General features: G+C 38.6%; 1 protein-coding gene across 4 annotated transcripts in view; it reads left to right on the forward strand.

Moving 5' to 3' along the window:
• Window positions 1-23,976, forward strand: part of CDK6 (cyclin dependent kinase 6) — a 233,322-nt gene that overhangs the window by 46,071 nt on the left and 163,275 nt on the right. For 3 of the 4 annotated variants that reach the window (XM_029232925.1, XM_029232924.1, XM_029232926.1), the window contains exon 3: window positions 14,690-14,825. The exons of the other annotated variant lie outside the window; for it this stretch is intronic. In XM_029232925.1, coding sequence (XP_029088758.1) covers window positions 14,690-14,825 — 136 coding nt within the window. The remainder of the gene's footprint in view (window positions 1-14,689; window positions 14,826-23,976) is intronic. 4 annotated transcript variants of the gene reach the window in all.

A 23,976-nucleotide genomic window follows, 5' to 3' on the forward strand; every position in this document is an offset into this window, starting at 1 on the left:
TCTGCCTGGACCATGCGAAACTTCCTTTGTTTATCTGGCAAATTCCAGATCATCCTTGGAGACTCAGCTCCCCAGCCACTTCCCGTCTAGGCACATTTGAGTTCCTCTTCTTCAGGGCTTCCATAACCTCTTGAACTCTTTTACAACCCTTAATGTATACGGGATGGGCATCCCTGTAAGGCTAGAGAGTTAGCAAAGGCAGGGACTCTATATTCTTCTGCCTTCCACTCATCATCTTACTGCTGAACAGACTTCTTCTCCTGTATCTCCATCTTAGGGCTTCTCAGTGTTGGTCTGAGGCCTGGTACCAATTTTCCATCGTCTGTGATGAAATTAGAAAAAAAAAAGGCCCTGTGGTGAATTTTTCAGAAGGCTAAATCTATTTACAGTTTGGGTGTTAAAATGTGCTTTCTTTATGAGATGATGTTGATAGTAGATGGTAGGGTATATTTATGTCTTTAGCTGACAGCGTGCTGTCAGAGCCCTAAATTTGTTGGAAATTTTACAGGTCCCTGGAAACCAAAGGTCTGGGAACACTGCTGTATCTCATGGGGTGGCACCAAGTCCCCAAAGTCAAAAGCCTATGAGTCATCCTTGGCTTGTCCTCCTTCCTCATCCCTCCACCCCCGCCACATTCAGACACTTAGCAAGTCCTGCCAATTCAACCTCCTAAATATTTCTGGAATCTGTACTCTCCTCTCCGTCCTTGCTGCCAGTTCCTTAGGACAGGCCCTCTTTATTTTCCCTGTATAACTGTGGCAACTCCTTATGCTGGTCTTCTTGCCACTATTCCCCTCTTATTCCTGCTCATCAGAATAAGCTATTTAAAAATCAAAAGAAGATACCCGTTTCCCACAGGATACAAGTTTCTTGTGGCATACAAGAGTTCTCTCCAGTGGGACTTCTCGCTGTCCCTTTGCTCTTACCTTCTCTTGGTTTTTAGTGCCCTTTCTTTGCCACTTGCTTGGGTAACTTCTGATGGTCTAAGACCGTTCCACTGTCACTTCTACAAACCTTTTCCTACAAGTCTGGGTGAGATGCCCCTCTTGATTACTCTTAAAATACCCTGTATTTATCTCTACCTCAGCATATCCAGCTTAGTTGATATTCATCTATTTATGTCTGCCATCTCACTAGACTCTGAACAGCATAAGAAAATCTATTTTATCCTTTGATCTTTCTGTCCCCAGCCCCCAGTACAATGCTAGAAAATAACAAATATTGAGTGAACGTTTGTTGGCTAAATGCATTTGTTCAGTGTAATGATCAGATGTACATTGTAGAAGGCTCCACTACCCAGAATGAGGGGTGAGTACAGGGAGTCTCCACGAGGCAGGAACACAGGATAAAGGCCCTCTGTAGAAGTTTAGGTAAGAGTGATGAGTACTGAACTGGGGATGTAGCAGTGGATGGAGAAACATTTGAGTGGTAGAATTGGTGGTTGACTGGATATTTGGGGAAAGGGAAGAATCTCGGATTACTTGAAGGTTTCTGGGCTTGGAAAATTGGTTGGATGGTGTGGCTCACCAAAGAGGATGAGCTCTGTCCCAGATACTTTGAAACTGAGATGTTCAGAATATTGGTTGAAGTTTTCCAAGAGGTAAACTGGATGTGGACTTTGGGGAGAGAATTATTTTGGAGAGAGACAGATTGGGGATTTGTCAGCCCTTAGGTACTATCTGAAGCCATGGCCATTTGTTGTTGGTTATGTTGTGGTAGTGGTGGTGCTGCACTGAGTGAAAAGAGAACAGGACCTGAGACTCTGAGTGTTGAAGGTCCACATCAAGGAGGAGAGAGAAGTCTGTGAAGGTTTCTAATTGAAATCCTGGTTTTGTGTCATACCTGTTCTATCACTCTGGACAAATTATCCTCTGAATCTCAGCTTCTTCATCTGTAAAATGAGAGTAATAATACCCACTTAAGTAAAATGAGAGTAATAATACCCACTTAATAGGGATATTGAAGAACTCAACGAGTTTACGTATGTAAAGTCCCTGATATGTACAGTTCCAGGCTCATTCTAGGGGCTTGTAAATGATAGATTAGAGAGGAGATTCAAGAAAGTATTTCTCAGGGTGTGAAAATGTTTTGAAACAAAGAATTTCTTAATGATTGTGCTGGAGATTACAATTAATATCTTAAACTTATAAAAATCTAGCTTGAAATAATACTAACTTACATTCTATAGTATATAAAAACTTTTTTCCTATACAGCTCTGCCTTTCCCCCTTTATGTTATTATTGTCACAAATTACATCTTTATACATTGCGTAGCCATTAACATAAATTTATAATTATTGTCATATGCATTTGTCCTTTTAATTATATTAAGAAAAAAGAGCCCAAACCAAAATACAGTAATACTGGCTTTTATATTTACCTGTGTGGTCAGTTAGCTTTGCCAGTGATCTTTATTTCTTCATATGGCTTTGAGTCACTGCCTAGTATCCTTTCATTTCAACCTGAAGGACTCCCTTTAGCATTTCTTCTAGGATGGGTCTAATGGCAAGAAACTCCCTCAGCTTTTGTTTATCTGGAAATGTCTTAACTTCACCTTCATTTATAAAGGATAGTTTTTATCTAGAATTCCTGGTTAACAGTTGCACTTTAATTTTATTTATTTTATTTTTAATTTATTTTTGGCTGTGTTGGGTCTTTGTTGCTGCGCGAGGGCTTTCTCTAGTTGAGGTGAGCGGGGCCTACTCTTCTTGCGGTGCGCGGGCTTCTCATTGCTGTGGCTTCTCGTTGCGGAGCACGGGCTCTAGGCACGCAGGCTCAATAGTTGTGACTCACGGGCTCTAGTGCGCAGTCTCAGTAGTTGTGGTGCACGGGCTGTGGTGTGTGTGCTGAGTTGCTCCTCAGCATGTGGGATCTTCCCGGACCAGGGATCAAACCCGTGTCCCCTGTATTGACAGGCAGATTCTTAACCACTCCGCCACCAGGGAAGTCGCTGCCCTCCATAGTTTCTTATGAGAAATTGGCTGTTAATCTTACTGAGTTTCCCTTGTAGGTGATGACTTACTTATCTCTTGCTGTTTTCTTTGCTTTTTGACAGTTTGACTTATAGTATGTCACAATCTCCTTGCTTCATGTTCATGTGCCTAGAAAGCACTCAGATAAAGGATCATAATAATGATGCTGAATTAAATGATTATAATTTAATGTTAATAATAATGACCATGAGTCATTCATCAGTAAAACATAATTAGTACATTGGGCTTAAAAAGTCAAGAAAATGTTCAATGCTTGTCTAAAGAATTCCATTAAATTTTTTAACTTTAAAAAATATTTTGGGGACTTGAGTAAGAATCAGGTGTTCAAAATAATTACTTGTGTGGAACACCCAGTGGCCTAAAAGATTCCCAGGATGAGTTGTTCCTCTGGTTTTTGCAAAAGAAAACTTCTGCCGTGGAAGAGATACGGTTACAGCTACATTTCCAAATTCTTACCTACTTTAGTTTTTAATTGCTCTTAACACTATGAAATATTTACCTTATTATCTAAAATATTCCTAAAACAAAGATCAAACTCTAAAATAAAATTAAAGTGTAGATATATTAAATCATAACTTAATATTTACACATTTTTGCATCTGAAAGAAGCCTAACTTCAGATCCTTAAGTTTAGCAGTTGATAGAGATACCAGTTCTTTCAACTTTTCCAACTGTGTTCTGTTTTCTAATCTTTTAATATAGTTTCCTGATGGTGTTCTTTTTTTTTAATTTTTAAAAAATAAATTTATTTATTTATTATTTTTGGCTGTGTTGGGTCTTCGTTGCTACACGCGGGCTTTCTAGTTGTGACTCACGGGCTCTAGTGCGCGGTCTCAGTAGTTGTGGTGCATGAGCTGTGGTGTGTGTGCTGAGCTGCTCCACGGCATGTGGGATCTTCCCAGACCAGGGCTCGAGCCCATGTCCTCTACATTGGCAGGTGGATTCTTAACCACTGCGCCACCAGGGAAGTCTGGGACCCAGGTGTCTTATTCCTTCTGTTAGTTTTGACACTCTGCACTCTCTTGGCCTGTGTTTCCTCATCTGTAAAACAACTGCATAGAACCAGATAATCTCTAAAGCTCCCCATATTTATAAAAGTCCATGATTTTGCCATGGAGAAATTTTTTTCTTTCTTTCTTTCTTGGCTTGTATGATGAACAATAGAGTAATCTGAAGAATTTTTGAGCTATTGTTTCTCCTTTATTCCATGGTAACTCTGCTGCTTTTGACCTTTTAACCAGATATCAGAAAAGTAATTTTATTTTTCCTACATTCTTTTTGTAGAGTTAGTCCATACTGGGGAGGATTGAAAAACACATACCTTCAGTGAGGCAGTAATGCATGCATATTGCTTTTTTCCCCTAGAACAAAATTAAGAATTTGATTTAACATATTTAATTTTTAAAACTACCTTTTCAGAATTGATGGTCAGGATTGTCTCATTAACTTAGTGGAGCAGACTGAAGAAAAGTATATGAGTGATGGAAGGAAAAAAACTTGAAGGAGAAAAAAAGCTTTTCTAATTCTTGTTTTTGAAATGGTGATTTTTTTCTTGTTAAAAATTGATAAGTTCTCATTGTAGAAAGTTCAGATAGGCAAATAGCAGAAAACACAATTCCATAATTTCATCACCTAGAGCTTAGCCACTGTTAGCATCTTGATTTATCTTTCTACCATTTTGTTTACATATGTGGAATCATACTGTACATATTCTTTTGAAGCCTGAATTTGCTTTTAATAATATATCATGAATGCCTTTCCATGTTCAATAAATATGAATCTGTATCATCATTTTAAGGGCCACATGATATCTGTGTGTATGTGTGTGTGTGTGTGTGTGTGTGTTTGTTTTTCCAGATGACTCTTCAAAAAAGCTTTTTACCAGTTTGTACTCCTACTGTCATGTGGGCCCATTTTCACAAATGCTCACAAATGTTGTGCCATTTTATCATTTAAACATTTTTGTTACCCAGTTTGAGGGGCTTAAATAGTGTATCACTGATGGTTTCATTTATGTTTCTTTAAGTTATTACGATAGTTTAACATTTTTTCCTATGTTTATGGTCATTTATGTTTCCTTAAAAGGAACTAAATTCAGTGGTTGTTTTATTAGATAATAACCTAATCATAAGGAGCTGAGTGAATTAGTGCTGGGATAGCTTTACTCACCTAGTAAGGATGTGATTATGAGAGATTTTTGGCTTACAGTGTAGGTAAAATTTGGTTGGTTTTTTTCTAAGACCCAGCAGACAGTCTTCATCACAGACGGCTGCCTAGTTTTGGCTGATTCGTCGTTTTTCCTCAAGAGAGGCCCAAAGCTGGAGAACAGGGCTTTTACAGGTCAGAAGTGGAGACAGAACTGAATGTTGAAAGTTGGCCAGAATGTTCATGCACTCATTCTGACTCAGGCCAGAGCTGCTCACTTTGCTTTCAAAAATATCATTTAACTCATATATTTCTGAGATTGAAATATCTTTGTCAAGCTCTGTTGGGTGTGTCATTTTCTAGCTAGTCAAGGGAAGGACATAAGAGAAGAGGGTCTAGAAGATCAACAGTCTTCAGCCTTATTTTATTTTTCCTGTGAATTTTCTGAACATTTTTTTCCAGCCCAGGATGGAACACATATATACTGGTATAGCCAAGTTAAACAAAGACATTTGGGAGTTGGCATTACCACAATACCTGTCAGTAGTGTGTCTCATTTGCCACAGAAGGGTCTCTTGCCCCAAAGGCTGTGCTACATACAGAGGTAGGATTGCACAATGGTAAGGAAATCAGACTTGGGAACCGGACAGCCTGATTTCAGATCCCATCTTCACCACTTACAGTGCCTGGGCCTTAGGCAAAGTACCAAACCTCTCTATGACTGTTTCTTTCCTCTTTTTGTTTTGAAACAGCTTTATTGAAATACACTTTACATCCTATCAAATTCACCCCATATAAGTATACAGTTCAGTGGTTTTTAGTATATTTATGAGTTGTGCAGCTATCACCATGATCTTACATTTTATTACCCAGAAAGAAACCCAGTACCCGTTAGCAGTCATTCTTCATTCCTTCCCCTCCTTCGTCTCCCACCACCCCCGGCCCTAGGCAACCACTAATCTACTTTCTGTCTCTATGGATCTGCCTATTGTGGAGGTTTCATGTAAAAGGAATTATGAAATATGAGGCCTTTTGTGATTGGTTTCTTTCACTTACCATAAACTTTTCAAGGTTTATTCATGTCATAGCATGTATCTGTACTTCATTCCTTTTATTACTAAATAATATTCCACTATATGGATAATACCATGTTATGTTTCTCCATTTATCAATCGATAAGATGTTTGGGTTGTTTCTATTTTTGGCTATTATGAATGATGCTGCAGTGAACATTTGTATACATACGTCTGTTTCTTCATCTATAAGAACGAGTACCATTTCATAGTGTTGTTATGAGCACTAAAAACGTCAAAATACATAGAAGGAGCTAGTGGGGAGCAAACTAAGAAATGTTAGTTAGTAAATGTGATATATTAGTGTGTGAGTCCTCATTTAACGTCAGTTACAAGATATGGCCTCCTCAGCATGCCATGCTTTCCTAATGGCATCTCTGAAGATCCTCTCTTTTACTTTGCTCCCAACTTTTCACTGAGTTATAATTTTGAAAAGTTTAATTCGTTCAGTAGACATTGAACATCTACAGTGTGTTAGACACTGTACTAGACGCTCTAGAGAGTTAAAAGAGTAAAAAAGTATGGAGAGGTACTTCCAGTTTAAGGCTGTCTGTAGTTTGCTAATCTGTAATCTCTGACCTGCCAGTAGGGTTTATGACTTGGGGCCCCTGAACCCCACCCTCACATCAAATGTCACAGGTTTATGAATCGTTTAATCCATTCACTCTTATCAGGCCCTTATTTTGACCCATGTATCTGTGTTTGTGAAGCTAACTGTTGTGTAAGGAAAAGGCTAAAACTAAGGTAATCATGTCTAGGTGGAGCCTTCACCGGGTGCAAGAGTAATGTCTCATTCCTACACTGTAGCTGGGGTTGGTGAATGGTGTTTATTCTAATCAAGACATAATGGTCCCGAATTTTCTCAGCAGATTTCTTCTCTTTATAGAGTTGACTTTATGTTGTTTCTGAACTTAGAAAACTATTTTGTATCGGAACTGGACTCAGCAGAAGTGTCAAGTCATTGTCTACCTGCCTCTGTTTTCTTTCTCTTGACTTTGTGGAGATGGTGATCCACGTGGTGACTCAGAATATTTTGCCCCTGCTACCATTCTCTTCCCTATAAGAGAACAAGTAGGTTTCTGTGATTTCCTCGTGTGTTTTAGCTCTGAAGTAATGTTTCCTTTTTTCCCCATAATAGTATATACTTAGCATAACAGAGTGATGTTACTACCTCATTCTTCTCTCTGCCTTTGATTCAGATAAAATGCATTAGCAGTTTGAAGGATTGTGCTTGAAATATGAGTGCCTCCAGTGCTTGCTATAGGACTATGAAAGAAGTTTGAATTCTATTATTTAATGTCCATTTCAGGAATTCATCTTGAATATTAACAGAGCAGTATACAGTATCCTATATACCCATTAAGACAGCCCAAATAGCTTATTTGGGGCCCAGCTTACAGTACACCAGTTTTGCACTGCCCTATGATAGCAGTGTGTTTCCATATACACAAGTTTTTACTGTTCGCTCTATTTAAAATATTTACTGTAGTGCAAGTCACATCTTGTAAACTTGCCCAATATGGGGGATTCCCATTTTATTTGTAAAACACTTTTTGGTTAATGGATGCAAAAATATTAACTCATAGATCCATATTGCCAGGTACATGTAGATAGAAGCTGAAACGAGATTAGTAGAAACTCTAAAGATGAACTGGAAGAAGATGAACTATGAAACTTTCTTATGAACACTCTTTTTAAGGCTATAAGGAATAAAATGAGTTAGTAAATAAAAGATGTTGGCTTTGCATTCCCTTGTCAGATTGTGGTAGCCTTCAGTGTAACAACAGTATGATCACAAAGGGGTTTCCCTGCTTTGGGGTTATTACTTATGGGGCGTCCCTGTGCGTTTCTACTTTTCAACAACAGCTAGTGGAAGGGGGGTTGCTTAACGAGGGGTTTTGGGAGAACAGATCTCTGAGCATTGGACTCAACCTTTAACTAAACTCAGTACCTTTGTATGATTTTTAAATGCTTCTCCTTGCCTCCTCACTTCTCCTTACCCAGGCCTTTCCGATGCTATAGGTTCCATATTCCCATTTGCAATGAGCTTGTCTCTCTTGCTTTCTTTCTCTACTTTTTCTCCATAAAATGCCTCTGTGGTCAGACAAGGAACCACAAGGAGGAATCCTGGGAAGAGGCTGCATGGCTCCTTAGGAGAGATTAATTATTCGGCTCTGCTGCTGTCAATTACTCTTTCCCAGCCGGCAGGCTCATGGAGAAACCTCTTAAGGCGAATAGTCTCCCAGCAAGTCAGTGCACTGGTATAGTCACCTAGAAGAAACTCCTACTAATTAAGCTATGTGCTTGAGCTTAATTCAGTTTGTCTAATATATAAGATGTATTTGAGGTCAGATATTGATGTTTAAAGTCTTTTAATTATTTCAAAATGTTTATAGATGTCTTAGGACTATTTTTTGTTGTAAGTAATAAAACCCAACTCAAACTGGGTAAGCACAAAAGCAACATTACTGACTCACCTAAGTAATAAATCCAGGGGTAGGTTGGGCACAAGTGGGTCCAGGTGCTTAAATGATGTCATCCGGAATCTCTTGCCTATCATCTCTCTGCTCTGGCTCTCTTCGGTGTTGGCTGCATTCCGTGGTGGGCTCTACAGTGGTGGCAGAGATGGCCACCAGCAGCTGCAGGCTAATCTGTTGCCAGTTTGGTAATCCCAGAATAAAGAGAGCTCTACTTTCCCAGAAGATCTAGTAAAATTCCTGGGACCAATTCCCATGGTCCTGTCCATCCCTAAATCAGTCATTGTCACTCTGTCCAGGGTAGGTTACATGCCATCCTGCGCATGTACCCCACGAATATATTGCTTGAGTGTATGGGGTAGGAGTGGTTCCTCAACAAGAAATGAGGATATGGTTTCCAGAAGAGAGAATGGATCTTGGAAAGGTAGACATCACAGGTGTCTACTGTAATAGGATGTAGAATGAATCTACTTTGATGTTGATGTATAAAGTTTCACATAGTGTTTGTAGAATTAATTTGGAATTAATACATAGCCATATATCACTGCTTGTAGTTTTACATGTCAGTTGTCTCTCCCCCCAACTGGATATGAAGCTCTTAGAAATGGTCCCCGTCTTAGATCTGTTGGAATCTCTAAAACCAAGTACAGTGCCTGCACGGTACAGTGTCCATACTGCTAAATGTTTACAGGTACTGCTGAAATGGCGATTTCCTTCTAGCAGCAGGTTCATTATTATTAGTGGCAAATACTTCTGGAATTACACCATTCAGTGCTGGTTGAGAATAAGTGCACACACACTCCTTATTTAATGAGCAAAAGGAGAATACCCTGGCCAGCATCCAGTAGTGTAGGGTTATTGGGAGGTGTGAACATAAATTTGGTGCATGCAAACTGTAGCCAAAGAATGTGCTTCGTGGACTATAGAGGAAGAGATTAGAGATTTTTAAAAAATTCTTCTCAATTCTGAAGACTGCCTGTAGTTCAAATAAAATTTTGTTTAGCACCCTTCGGCAGCTGTGCCAGACATCTCACAGATCTTGAACTATTTGATGTCCAAACATTCAAGAGTATGAAAAAAAGCGACAGGAAAAAAATCTTTATAGAACTTCCTGTGACAGGTCAGAATTTAATCACAGCAAGTAATGCAGATTTCCCTTTTATTATAACCACAGTAGAAAGGCAGGGCTTGTGTTTACAGAGCATGTTGTTTGGGAGACCTTTGTAAATTGTAATCTTTGGAAATCCCAAACCTTATTGGTTGTAATCCCATCCATTAGATGAAGACAACTTGCCTATGCAATAGATGCAGAATAGCAAGTTAAATGGAGAGCATGAACAGGAAGCAGTTATTCCGAATTACAATGGGTAGGATGCAGAGTTAATTCATGGAGATATTTTGTTATGAGATAATTACATCACTAGGACAGCTGGAAAGCTGAGTGCTGTGCTGGACCGCAGTGCTTGCTCTCTGCCCTGCAGCTGGGGGGTCAGGACAATAGAGACAGGGAGAGGACTTATTTTATGGGATAGTTAGGGGCTTGGCTGACTTAATTGTAAAATGATAATGACCTATCTGCCTTTTTTGGATTTTGTTTTGCGCAGCTAAACTGGATTCGTAGACTCAGTGAATGCTGAGAACTACTTTTTGAACCTTCACTTGGATCGCGTTAGGCTAAGCTCTAATGGATAAATTTTGAATGGTAGTTTTCATTTCCTCTAAAAGTCATCTGAGATATTTTTGTTCATCCTCAACACAATGTGATTATATTTCTCTTATGGAACTGTAGTTATGCAGTCACTGAAATGGTATTTTTGTCAGTTTACTGAATAGCAAAAAAAATAGAATGGTTTTAGAAAGCTTTAAGATGTCGGTCGACACAAGGAATCAAACAGTTGAAGTTATTTCCCAGGGTTTATTTTCAAATGTTCAGACCTGTCTGGCTCTTTTGTTTTGCAAGTTATAGAGGTTATAGATAGCTTGACCACATTCCTCATTGATTTATATAAATATATTACAGATTGTTAACCTCCTGCCAAACACCAGGGATTTCATTCAGTTCTTGTTTAGTTCGGTTGCTTTATGTGAGACTTATTGGTTTTGTTACAGCATCTATCTTCTCTTTATTGCCCACTGAAGTGATTATTATTTGCTTTGGGATGATTCCAGACAGAGTCCTTGTAGACAAGAAAGCATCAAAAATATTATGTTCTAAAATTCCTAAGATTAGTATTTATAGCTGTTGATTCAAAATGCATTTTCTACCCATTATGACTAATGTAATTTAATTTTACTATGATAATGTTTACTAAGCAATTAAGTCAGACTAAATTTCATGTTTTAGTATAGAGTAATATTTCCCAAAATGTCTTCTGTACGGTAGTGGGTCTATTGGATGTTGATGGCCAGCATTGGAGCCCAAAACCTACAGGTTCTTCTAGGACTTCTACTTCCCTCGATGTCACTTTTGAATTTCTAAGGAGACGGTAATAGGCTCCATTTCCCAAATAAAATTGATAACGGCACCTTAAAAAAATAAAAAGCATTATCACCTTGAACCAGCGTGAGCCACTTCTAATAAACACCATTCTTCTTGTAGCCTAGAAGAATATATAATTATATACACTAAAATTTATACAAGAATATTCTACTCTGTGTCTCTTTAAATGTGTGTCTTTAAAAAAAATTGCCAATTAAAATTAGTGCCTTTTCTCCATGGCTTATCATTTGGGGCAATTAACAGGGGCTCCAGGGAGCTCACCTTTTGCATATCTCAGGTGTGGAGTCCAGGTGCTGCAGGCAGCAACAGTGAATCTTAATAAATTGAAGAGAGTGATATAACTTTGAGAAAAATAACTTGGGTGGGTTAGATGTTATTCTTGCATTGTGTCATACGGAGTGTTTGAAAATGGTTTCAGTGAGATGAAGCAACATAGCATGCTGCCAGGGCTGTTAGGTAACTAACAACGGTTTGGGAGCAAGTGACCCTTCGGTTTAGCAGTGTTTTATGATCACTTCATTCTCCAGCTACGTCCCTGTCAAAACATTTTTTTCTTTTGGAAATTACTAAAACATCTTATGTATTACAAACCGTAAGTGTAGTAAGAACTGGAGTTACTAGTTCTTTACTGACTGGAGGCAGTGATAGACAATGTATTTTTTTATTAAGGAAATGTATTACTTATAATAGAAAACATTTTGAAAGTAATGTTTAAGAAGCACAGCTGTAATGATGCAGTTCCCATGTTTGTATTTGATTTTAGTACAGGCCATTTTTGGTTCATTACTGTTTCATTTTATCACAAAAATAGAAGCAACAGATATAAAGAAGCTTGGTAATTGTGGAACTCCTTTTTCTTCTTCAAAAGGAAGAAAAAATATTCCATTGTATATATTTGCCACATCTTCTTTATCCATTCATCTGTCAGTGGACACTTAGGTTGGTTCCATGTCCTGGCTATTGTAAATAGTGCTGCAGTGAACATTGTGGTACATGACTCTTTTTGAATTATGGTTTTCTCAGGATATATGCCCAGTAGTGGGGTTGCTGGGTCATATGGTAGCTCTGTTTTTAGTTTTTTAAGGAACCTCCATACTGTTCTCCATAGTGGCTGTATCAGTTTACATTCCCACCAACAGTGCAAGAGGGTTCCCTTTTCTCCATACCCTCTCCAGCATTTATTGTTTGTAGATTTTTTGATGATGGCCATTCTGACCAGTGTGAGGTGATACCTCATTGTAGTTTTGATTTGCATTTCTCTAATGATCAGGGATGTTGAGCCCAGCCATAAAAAGAAACAAAATTGAATTATTTGTAGTGAGGTAGATGGACCTAGAGTCTGTCATACAGAGTAAAGTCAGAAAGAGAAAAACAAATACCGTATGCTAACATATATATGGAATCTAAAAAAAAAAAAAAAATGGTTCTGATGAACCTAGGGGCAGGACAGGAATAAAGACACAGACGTAGAGAATGGACTTGAGGACATGGGGAGGGGGAAGGGTAAGCTGGGACGAAGTGAGAGAGTGGCATGTACATATATACACTACCAAATGTAAAATAGTTAGCTAGTGGGAAGCAGCCGCATAGCTTGGTGCTTTGTGACCACCTAGAGGGGTGGGTTAAGGAAGGTGGGAGCGAGATGCAAGAGGGAGGGGATATGGGGATATACGTATGCATATAGCTGATTCACTTTGTTATACAGCAGAAACTAACACAACACTGTAAAGCAATTATACTCCGATAAAGATGTTAAAAAAAAAAAAGGGAAGAAAAGAATAAAGCTGTCAAAGTATGCGGTTTAAATGGAAAGAAGATTGTTCAAAGAAGCCTATGAATAAATGGTAGTTACCTTGAATTACCAAGTTGAAAGAGTTGTTTTTATAAACTTCCCAGGTTTCAGATCCATGCATGATAGCAATCATATTTTTCAGTATGGCATGCATATGATTTATGGCATTATTTTTAATAAATTTGTTAGTTAGGAGTTTTTACTTTGTCAGAATAATTTTTCAGAATAAGTCACATTAGTGATACTCGAAGACTTTAGAAATTTAGAAAAAGTTAAGTTTATAAGTAGATAATTAAAACTTAGAAGTCAGAATATTTGGAAGTAGACAAACGTAAGGAAGAAATTCTGTTGATCTTAATTGATTTTAATGGAGTTGTAGAACTCACCCCAGGCTGCCCAAAATTAAAAAGGAGTTTGGACCTGGCTATAAAGTATGTGTGGTTGGTGGTGGTGGTGTTCACCCCATCGATTTAACTTAATTATGGTGTTCTTTAGTTTCTTTTAAAGTTTACTTTAGATTAACACTGAAGTACCAAAGGTTATGGAGCCCATTTAGCCCAGCAATGCAGTAGAGTGGCATGGTGAACCAGCTAGGCATTAAAAATTTAAGAGGTAATGTACAAAGTGGATAACTGAGAGTCAACTCTGCATTTCAGTAACTGGGTTATATGCACATTTATAGTTAGTTTCTTTGAAGAAGGTGTTGGTTCCTTTTAAAAAATGAAAGAAAGTAATATGAATAGCACTTTTATTAGCCTTTTCTTAGTATTTATATTACATTCTTGTCAAGAAATTTATTTATAGCTTGTTTATGGGTGGTGTGTTTAACTCTTTAAATGTTTGGTGAGCATCTCATGTGCCAGATAGTATCCTTTGTCTGTTGAAACTAAAGGAGATTCTGTCCTTTGTCTTGAAAATTCTTTCGACTACTGAAGGCTTTGTTCTTAAAACTTAAATTTTGAATTTGTTGTAGGATTTTATGGAAGGAATTGAATTCTCCCATCCAAACATAATTATAAAGTTTGTCAATCTGCCTTTATCATCTAAGGGCAATATAGTTTACAAATGCAATTTCTGCCCCCTCCAAAAGTTAAAATTTCACAGTTTTTATTAGCATGATATTTGGAATTTTAAAACTAAGAATTCATACCCATTCCAGGGAAATGATTTGATTCACCAGGATGAGAAGGCTTTCTTAGAAATAAACCAAATTTCTCCATATTCCATTATAGTTATTTTCATAGGCATAATTATAAGACCTTAAATTCCAGGAAAATCTAAATTGCAGAGTCCAGCATCTCCAGAAAATGCTCAATCTGTCTCTTTAATAATTCTTGACCTGTGAGCTAAGAATCATATTTTTCCTAGAGGCTGCAGTTTTTGAAACTATCTCTATCAGCAAATTCTACCTAAGATCTTAACTAAGGAGCCCTCCAAGCAGGCATTCTCATGTTGCAGCCGTGTTGCTTTTTCTTTGCCATTGTGGATTTTGTCACCACTTAACCAAGTGCTCTGCCCCTGAACTTTCATATCGATATTAAAGTATCAGATCCTATTAGGTATCCTTACGTATTATCACAAGGAATGATCAAACCTGTCCTTTTTTTCCCCCTAATTACGTGATCAAATTGAGGGATATGTGTAAGACTTACAGGTTACTTCTTTGCTTATTACCACCTACTTAATACCTCTTTTTTTTTTCCTTTTAGGTTGTTTGATGTGTGCACGGTGTCACGAACAGACAGAGAAACCAAACTAACATTAGTGTTTGAACATGTTGATCAAGACTTGACCACTTATTTGGATAAAGTTCCAGAGCCTGGAGTGCCCACTGAAACCATAAAGGTACTAAGAATCATCTCTCTGCCTAGTCAAACAGTCACACTGTTATATAAACAATGGCACTCTTTCCTTATGAAAATTGCCAAAATTAGAGCCTTTGGAACTCAATATATAGTTAAATATATCTAGTATGACTAAGTGGGATGTTTAAAGAATGGGGTATATTCTAGTTCACTAATTTTAGGGCTCAGTGGAAAAAACCCTTTAGTTCTAATACATATTAAAATTATTGGAAAATATCTATTTGTACGTTATCTGGCCCTAAGCTTAGAAAGTATAGTGTAGTAAGTATAGCTCAGCCTTTTTCTGATCGTTTGTGGATTCTGAGGGTTATAATTTAAAACATCATTCATGAGTATATTGAATATGTACTTGTATACTGGTCCTAGGACATACCTATGCTATGTAAATCTGAAATATTGATTGTTAGGCCCTTCTTTCTCCATTTTCTCCTCATTCATAAAACATTTATAGGAAGCCTAAGTGTCAGGTACCATCCCAAACTCTTGGGATTCAAAGATGACTTAAAACTCCTTGGAGGTCAGCAAGCTAGATGCATTGTATTGACTAGAGGCCCTTTCTTCCTTTAGGTCTAATGGGAAGAGCTACTTGTAAAGCTCTGTTGGTCTTACTTTGTTCTGCTTAATTGAACTTCCGAGTCAATCTTGTAGATCTGTGCATATCATGGGCAGGTTTTCACAAAGACCTGTTTGTTTTTGTGAATCAGGTGAAACAGACTCCTTACCTTATCATTCTTTGTGTAGAAATGAATTCTAGAGTTCAGCATCATTTTAGATAGGAGTTAATAGCTGAAAACAGTTTATCTTCTGAACAGAGTAAGAAATGTCTTTTAGTGATAGCTAGGTGGTGTTCCCAGGTACTGATACATTTAGAACTTGATGAACTGAATGATTTATTTCTTGGGTTTTAGACTAATGTAGAATTTATTTTCTCCTATCTGCCTTTCATGAAAGAACATGGTGCTCAGGAATGGTCTCGTTGCTTCCTGAGCAGTTTCAGGGACAGTAAGGCCCTTTAAACATAGGTATTCCTAATTACCTGTTCTTGGTCCTTTTCTCTTCTATCTCTGCATCCCTTTTTTCACTCAAATTCTATTCCAGTCCTGTGGCTTCAGTTCTTTCCTTTATGAGTTTGTCCAAAATACCATGTTCAGCATGCAGGGCAGAGTATAGCCCTGTTTTGTGTTCTCTGCTTTCTGGCCAGATTGGGCTAATCCCCATCCTCTTACTGTGGCTCGTAATTTCCTACCTCCGTGGGCTTCCTTTGCTCCGTTGCCATTCCTTTGCTCCCCCCCCACCAATAACTCTCTGCTTACATTTTTCAAGGCCCACCCCAGATATCATTTGAGCAGCCTTTACAGCTGGATGTAATCTCATTTGTCTTATAGCTTGTTCTACATCTCTCCCTCTTTATCATATTTTCTACATTTAATTGTGATTATTTGTGTCCATGTCTTACCTATTCATTCATCTTTGTATCCTGACAGTCCCTACTCAGTGATTTATACACATAGGTACTCAATAAATAAGACACATTGCCAACCTTTCTTCAGATATAATTAATTGAAAATTGTTTTTTAAATGACTTCCAACAGCTTAAACACGGACTGTCAAAATAAGCATTAGCTTTTTCTGATCTATTTCTAAGTTCAAAAATTTCATTTGGGGGAGGTCATTTTTTTTTAAGCAGCGAGACAAGGTAACCATATATTTATACCTTACATTGCCACCTATATGGATCTTTCAAGCTTCACGTTAAATTCTCCTAGGACATTAGAGGCTGCTGAGTGGAATCATTTGCAAAAGTATGTGTAGTTAAAATGACTGATAAACCAGAGTGATGTGCTTAAACTAAGGCTTGATCAGGCAAGAGTAGAAAATGAAGTGGGGTGGGGGAAACTCCCAAGGGTGGGAGTAGAGAGGTAAGCAGGATTCAGAGAGGAACAGGCAAAAAGGTGGTCACTAAGGTGAGGTGAAGGAGAGGAGCCGGGGGATGGCCAAGCCAAGGTTGGGGAGCAGGGGATTGGTGCTTATCAACAGAAGCTTTTGACAAGGTAACTTGTTAAAAGTATTTTTTGAGTTCTTCATCTATCCAGGGAAAGGGAGTGTCACTTCGTTCTGTGTTGAACAGGAGATTCTCCTGGAGGCTGTTAAATTTCTTCAGCCATCAGGGGCAACAGCCCCACAAAGGTAGAGGTGGGTACAAGGGCTGTGGTTATTTAAGGTTTGTGGTTAATGGTGTTTTGATGTTTTCGTAGTAAAATAAAACTATGGTCAACTGAAATATTTCAGGCGATTAATTTGTATCTTAACGGCTCATTGAACATCTTTTGCTAACTTAAAAGTGAGTCGCAAGACCCGTTTCGTCTTCACCCTTAATTTTTTTTTTTAATTGAAGTATAGTTGATTTACAGTGTTGTTTTTAGTTTCTGGTGTACAGTGAAGTGATTCAGTTATACATATACATATATTCTTTTTCAGATTCTTTCCCATTATAGTTTATTACAAGATATGAATATAGTTCCCTTGCTATACAGTAGGACCTTGTTGTTTATCTATTTTATATATAGTAGTTTGTATCTGCTAATCCCAAACCTAATTTATTCCCCCCTCCCCGCCCCTTTCCCCTTGGGTAACCATAAGTTTTCTATGTCTATGAGTCTGTTTCTGTTTTGTAAATAAGTTCATTTGTATCATTTTTCTTAGATTCCACCCATAAGTGATATCATATGATATTTGTCTTTGTCTGTTTGACTTCACTTAGTATGATAATCTCTAGGTCCATCCATGTTGCTGCAAATAGCAGTAGTTCATTCTTTTTATGGCTGAGTAGTATTCCATTGTATATATATACCACATCTTCTTTATCCGTTCATCTGAAAAGGGCATTTAGGTTGCTCCCATGTCTTGGCTATTGTAAACAGTGCTGCCGTGAACACTGGGGTGCATGTATCTTTTCAAATTAGAGTTTTCTTCAGATATGCCCATTCATCCTTAATTTTTAAAAATTTTCTGAACTGTGCTGATCTACTTTTCTTCCTTATTAAATATAAGGGTTTTTTTTATTTTTTAGAATTTGTGTTTGAGGTTCTTTAAGGTCATCATTAAAAACATGAGTAATCATTTAAAAGCACTATAGTACTATCAAATGGATAGTTTTAAGCTGAATATATGATTGACATAAATTTATTTTTAATGAACACTTTTATCTTTTGTTTCTAAGTTGACATCTTTTTAAGCACTGGTATGAAGGATAAACAGCTGCTCAGTAGGAAGTTCCAGCTAGTTGAGGTTCTGGTTAATTGAATTTTTCAAGCACACAGCCAGAGAACAGAAATATTTTGTTGTTGTATAGCTCATTTATGAGAAGTCTCAATAACTACATCAAGTGAATATTGTTATTATGAGGAACCTATTGGGAACATGGATTGGATTCTTTATATAGAATGCTTTGTTGTAATAAGAGTTTTTCTGAATATACTCGTACAAAGGTTAATTGAATATTTACAGGGTGAGTTCTGTGCTAGGCACTTTGAGGACACAAAACTGCATAAGTCATGAACCTGCACTTGAGGACCTTAGAATATAAGAGCACACAGAAGCATGTGGGACACTTCTCTATGGTTATTTAAGTAGTTTAGTTGGTGTTTGGTATTTTCAGGTTTAAAAAACCCCACTTACTTATGAATAAACACAGTCTGTAGCTGATTTTTTGCATTATGGTACCAAAGTATTTTCTAAAATGTTCTTCGAAATCATAAATATTATTATTGACATTGTCTTGCATATATCAGAACTCGCCATGTTGCAAAATAGACAAATAGGTAAAATATTTTAACATGAAATAGGTGTAAAACAGGAAGTCAGGGAAAGACCTCATATTCAGTTGGTTTAGGCTGTGGGAATTTTCCTCCACTACCTGTCCCCCACCATGTTTTCTGTGGCACTGTTGACCTGTTGGTCCGCCTCAATTCACTATATTCGAGCGCACATTCAGGACATAAATTGCATTAGGTGAGCCGTACTTGGGTAAAACGGGGATGTTGCATGGTCTCTGACTAGCTATTACAGAGGTAAACTCTTTCTGTTCAGTACCATTTTCATCAACCTGTTTGTTATAAAAAGAGCCCATGAGGGCTTCCCAGGTGGTTCAGTGGTTAAGACTCCGTGCTTCCACTGCAGGGGGTGTGGGTTCGATCCCCGGTCAGGGAAGTTCCACATGCCACATGGTGCAACCAAAAAAAAAAGAAAGAAAGAAAAGAAACAAACAAACAAAAAAAGAGCCCATGATGGGCTTATTTTCCCAGCTTACATATATCACAATTTTTACATGCATTTAAATACCATTTGTTTTTAAAAGTAAAAATGGCAGAAAACCACCCCTGAAGCCCTAAGTATTTGTGAAGGTTGATAGTTGGGTGAACTCATTAGGGGAAATTCTATCATTATCATATGGTCTGGACTGAAAATTGTCATTGAGAGGCTTATGAGAATAAAATCATAGGTGGTTCTTTCCAACATTTTAAAATACACCTATTCTAAAAATAAATAAATACATTTATACGTCTTATTCATACTTCATCTTGAAGTTTTCATCACATTCTTTAATCTCTTTTCTTGATGTCCTGAGATATATTCATTCATGTTGATGGTGACATTTGCATAAAGAAACCTCTTGACTGCTATGCTGTGACATCAACAAATACTCAAACTTTGCCTCGTAGGCTTATTGTTGCCATATCTTGCTTTCCTATTTCTAGTTCGGAATGTTTTTTTTTTTTTTCCCGGTACGCGGGCCTCTCACTGTTGTGGGCTCTCCCGTTGTGGAGCACAGGCTCCGGACGCGCAGGCTTAGCGGCCATGGCCCACGGACCCAGCCGCTCCGCGGCACGTGGGATCTTTCCGGACCGGGGCACGAACCCGTGTCCCCTGCATCGGCAGGTGGACTCTCAACCACTGCACCACCAGGGAAGCCCAGAATGTTATTTTTTGATGTACTTAATTGTGGAGGAATGCAGTGCCGTCTGTGTAATTTTAATTTGATCATTTGAGATTCGACATTGTCTTCTTAGACCGCCATGCTTAAACTTATGAGGCAATAACTGACACCTTATGATTGTCTTATTTTTTTCTTTGGGGGTTCATAATACATTTTGAGTACCTGTGTTTATGTAGCACCTTTCATTTATGGGGACTTTATGAGAAAAAAAAAAAAAGGCTTCCAGATGGTTAGGTTTTCTCTTTCATGCCTTTATCTGCTACCTTATGAGAGAGGATCAGAAAGAACTGTAAACAAATTCCCTCACCTTGTTCCTTAGTCATGTGTAACTGCTACCCAGAAAAAGAACTATATGGCAGGATATATATGGGGAGAGACTCCTGTGTAAAATCTTACGCTTTACATGTTTTCAAAGGCAATGCCTTCTTTTACTAAACTATCATTTGGTACTCAGGCTTCACTCTCTAGTACATTAACTCTCCTAGTATATGACCTGGCTTCTCAACTATCTTTTTAACGCTTTGAGAACCTAGTTTCATTCTTTGGACATTCTGTACATGTAACACGCTTTTCACGAATAGAAATTCAAAGGCACTGAAAGCTCACAGAGAACACCAGCTGCCTCTCCAAAGTAGAACACAGTTCTTTCAGCTCAAGACCACATGGCCTCTTTGGATGACTCAGTCTTGGAATAAAAATTATATTTTATTTGCGTATCTCTATGACAGATGAATTCTATATGGCTTGAGAAGGCTGAAAGACCTCAAGGTTTATGTGTCTGTGTGGGTCATTTTTCTCTGTGAATTAGATTTCATTTTATCTTCGATTGAATGTTTCTTAGAGATTTCTGTTGGTTGTAACATTTTCAGTAAGAGATAAAATGTACTATTAAGTTTATTTTACAAAACCCAGACTTCAGAGACTGACACACACTGTTAATAGCACCTGTTTTCTGCCTCTGGGAAAGATCTGTTTTCATGAATAATATCTGCTTGCAGTAAACAGTGGCTCTGGTGTCAGGTTGGGATGCCCAGGGCTGATTCATCTTTCTCCATCTGACATAATGCAAAGTGACTGCCTGGTCCCTGGACTCCGATGAGGAAAGCCTCTCAGAGCCTTCTCTCCTCTCGCCCCTAAAGGAATCAAGCCACGGCCCCGCTCCGCTGCTAGTGGTCTCCACTTTGCCTGAATTATGAGCAGGTGATTTGTCTCATCTTTGCAGGACACAGAGCAAATTAACATGAAAATATCGCTTCCCAGAAAACAAGGCAGGCTTGAATGCCCTGTCGCTGCCGGTCATTAGCCATCTGCCACCGACACTCATACTCTGTTTATCACATTTGAAATTCAGAGCAGATGTTGCATAATAAAGTGATCCCAAAAACAAGACAAGAAATTCAAAGAACAAATACTTCACAATAATGATAAGGATCCTGGAAGGAGATTTTTTTCAATCTAATAGCAAGGCTGGACTTAACTGAATAGACCATGGTTTTAAAAACACACACAGGCACATGCACACACATCTTTCCTGGTGTTTAATGCACACTGCTTTTTTTGTAGTCACATGAAATAATTTTTGAAGAAAGTGCATTTGTGAAAGATCCCTGAGAGGACTGTTTAATAAGATTAATTGTAATAAGCAAAGTGGAAAGTTGTAATAATACTAGTTCTGGTACAAAGGACCTCATAGGTCAGTCATGCCAGTGTTGGTTTTTACTCTAAAATGGGCCTCAACTTACAGCAATGTGACTTAAATTACTTCATTCCTGTAGTATAGTTGGATCTCTCAGGGTTTGTAGCTAGCCAGTGTGGTTGCCCAGACAGCTTATTTTCTTCTTGGTACTCAAGATCTTATGTTCCCTCTACCCTTTGCCTCCCCTGCCTCCTTCCCTGCCCCCCACTCTTCCCCCCATCCTCCACCTCCCATGCGTGTGCGCATGCGCACACACACACTCACACACGCATACTCACACACTCTTAGCTTCCCCAGGCTCTGCGTAGCTCTGACCCAGCTTCCTCCTCAGTCCCTGGCTTTGGGCTCTCTCCAACCTCAGTCCTAAGAGTCTTTCATTTAAGTTTCACTACCCTTCCACATTAATGTAACATTTTACAGGATTGGTTATTGGAATGTTTTACCTAATCAGCCTATGTGCATTCTAGACCCTTCTTATGCCTTATAAAAAGCACATCATTCGTGGTATATTAACAATTGTGCTTAGAGGCATTCTGCTTTTTAAAACTCAGGCGTCTGAACTTTCATCAGGAATGTAACCTATGTCATAGTTTTTCTCTGTGGAAAGTCAGCTTGGAATGTAGTCTTCTGACTCAAAAGAAATGCTTTCTCCACACAGACCACACCCTCGTTCCCACCCTTACCTGTGTATGTGCCCGCCTCACTCCCCCCGCCACCAACACACAGAATTTGGGGGGATTTTTAAAAACAGGAACATCAGCCATAATGCTAAGCAAAAGTTAGGTAGCCACCCTGGGGGTTGCTAGAGGGTTAAATCAAAGTGGCCCCAGCAATTGACGATCATCACCTCTAATAGAAGAGCTGATCGGAAGGAAGTGAGTCAACACTGAGTTTACCTCAAATTTAGGGGGAAATGTAGGGTGAGTGAGCTACATCTGTGGTAACTTTCAGTAACTCTTCAGGGAGAACATTTTTAGATCATCTAGATTTTGAGGACTCTCCCAGAAACAAATCCTTAAGCAATTTCCCAAGCCCTTGTAGTAGTTGAAAATATCGGAGAAAGAGGACAGAATTATGCAAATACATGATTATCTAAAAGTATGTAATAACAAACTATAACAGAGTTATTTTGTGGTTGTTTTTTTTTTTCCCTAACAGGAAATATGGGTTAAAAAGAAAAAAAAAAACACTAGTGTCTTTCTAAAGGTACTGTAAGACTGACTCACTAAACAAATGACACTTTGATCAAGCTAATAGGTAAGTTGGAATCTCTTTAGAAAGTGCTTTCTCACCTTGGGCATTAAATCTGTTTATAGAGCCCATGAAAAAGTTGCAGGCAGTATATACCCAGTGCGTATCACCATGGTGACAGATGGCCGAGTGATGCTCCACAGAGAAGAGGGATGTTCCTCACCCAAGTTTAGTGTGTGCCTAAGCTCCCTGGTTACAGTATCTTTTCTGGCTCTCTTCCTCTAAATGTTGGGTGATCCAAAGCTTCACCCTCATCTCTCTTCTCCCTGTCTACACTTTCTGGCCAGGTGATAGGTGATGTCGTTCAGTCCCAAACCCTCAGGTATCATTATTCTCCAGCCTGACCTCTCCCCCTTGCTCTAAATGCATTATAGTCGACCAGCCGTTCCGTTTGATATCTCGCCACCAAAACATTGCCCAAGAATCTTCTCCCCAGCTCAAGCCTTCCCCATCTGCCCAGTTGTTTGAGCCCCAAACCTAAGGATCCTTCTAGCCTTCTTTCCTTCACAATCTTCATCTAATCCCTTAGCAAGTACTTTTGGTTTTATCCCCAAAAGATAACCCCAGTCCGACTGCTTCTCAATATCTTTGTTGCTAGAGCTCTGGTCCAACCCATCAGACCAGCTTCCTAACTCAATATGCTGTTTCCACTCCAGCCCTGTTGTAGATTATCCTCCATACAGCAACCAGAGGCACCTTATTAAAGCATAAATAAAAGTATTACTCCTTTGCTGAAAACTTTTCTCCAGTAGTTTGCTATGACTTGTAGAATAAAATAAAAAGTCTTGCATGACCTAGAGCTCTTCCTTCCTACCCACCCCCTTCCTCCCAAGCTCTGCTCTGCCTCTACTCTTTTGGTTCCCTGTCCTTCAGCCACACCTGCCTTCTTTCTGTTCTTCCAGCATGCTTCCAGCTCAGCGTGGGTACTTATTGTTCACTCTGTTTGGAATGTTCCATGCCTCTCCCTCCCAAGCCCCACAGGTAGGGTTCCTGTTTCTCACCATTCTAATCCCAACTCAGGTTCTATCCTAACGACTCCTCTGATCACTTCACCTACCACTCCACACCTACTTACAGTTTACCACATTACACCATGTCGTCCCATTCTATCTTCTTCAACACTTAGCCGAAGTGATCTCATTCACTTTTTTATATTTTTCCCAGCTAGAAGGTGAGAGCTTTGAAGTC

The sequence above is a fragment of the Monodon monoceros genome, unplaced genomic scaffold (assembly GCF_005190385.1).
Source record: "Monodon monoceros isolate NGI ecotype Baffin Bay Population unplaced genomic scaffold, NGI_Narwhal_1 Super_Scaffold_2, whole genome shotgun sequence".
Lineage (NCBI taxonomy): Eukaryota > Metazoa > Chordata > Mammalia > Artiodactyla > Monodontidae > Monodon > Monodon monoceros.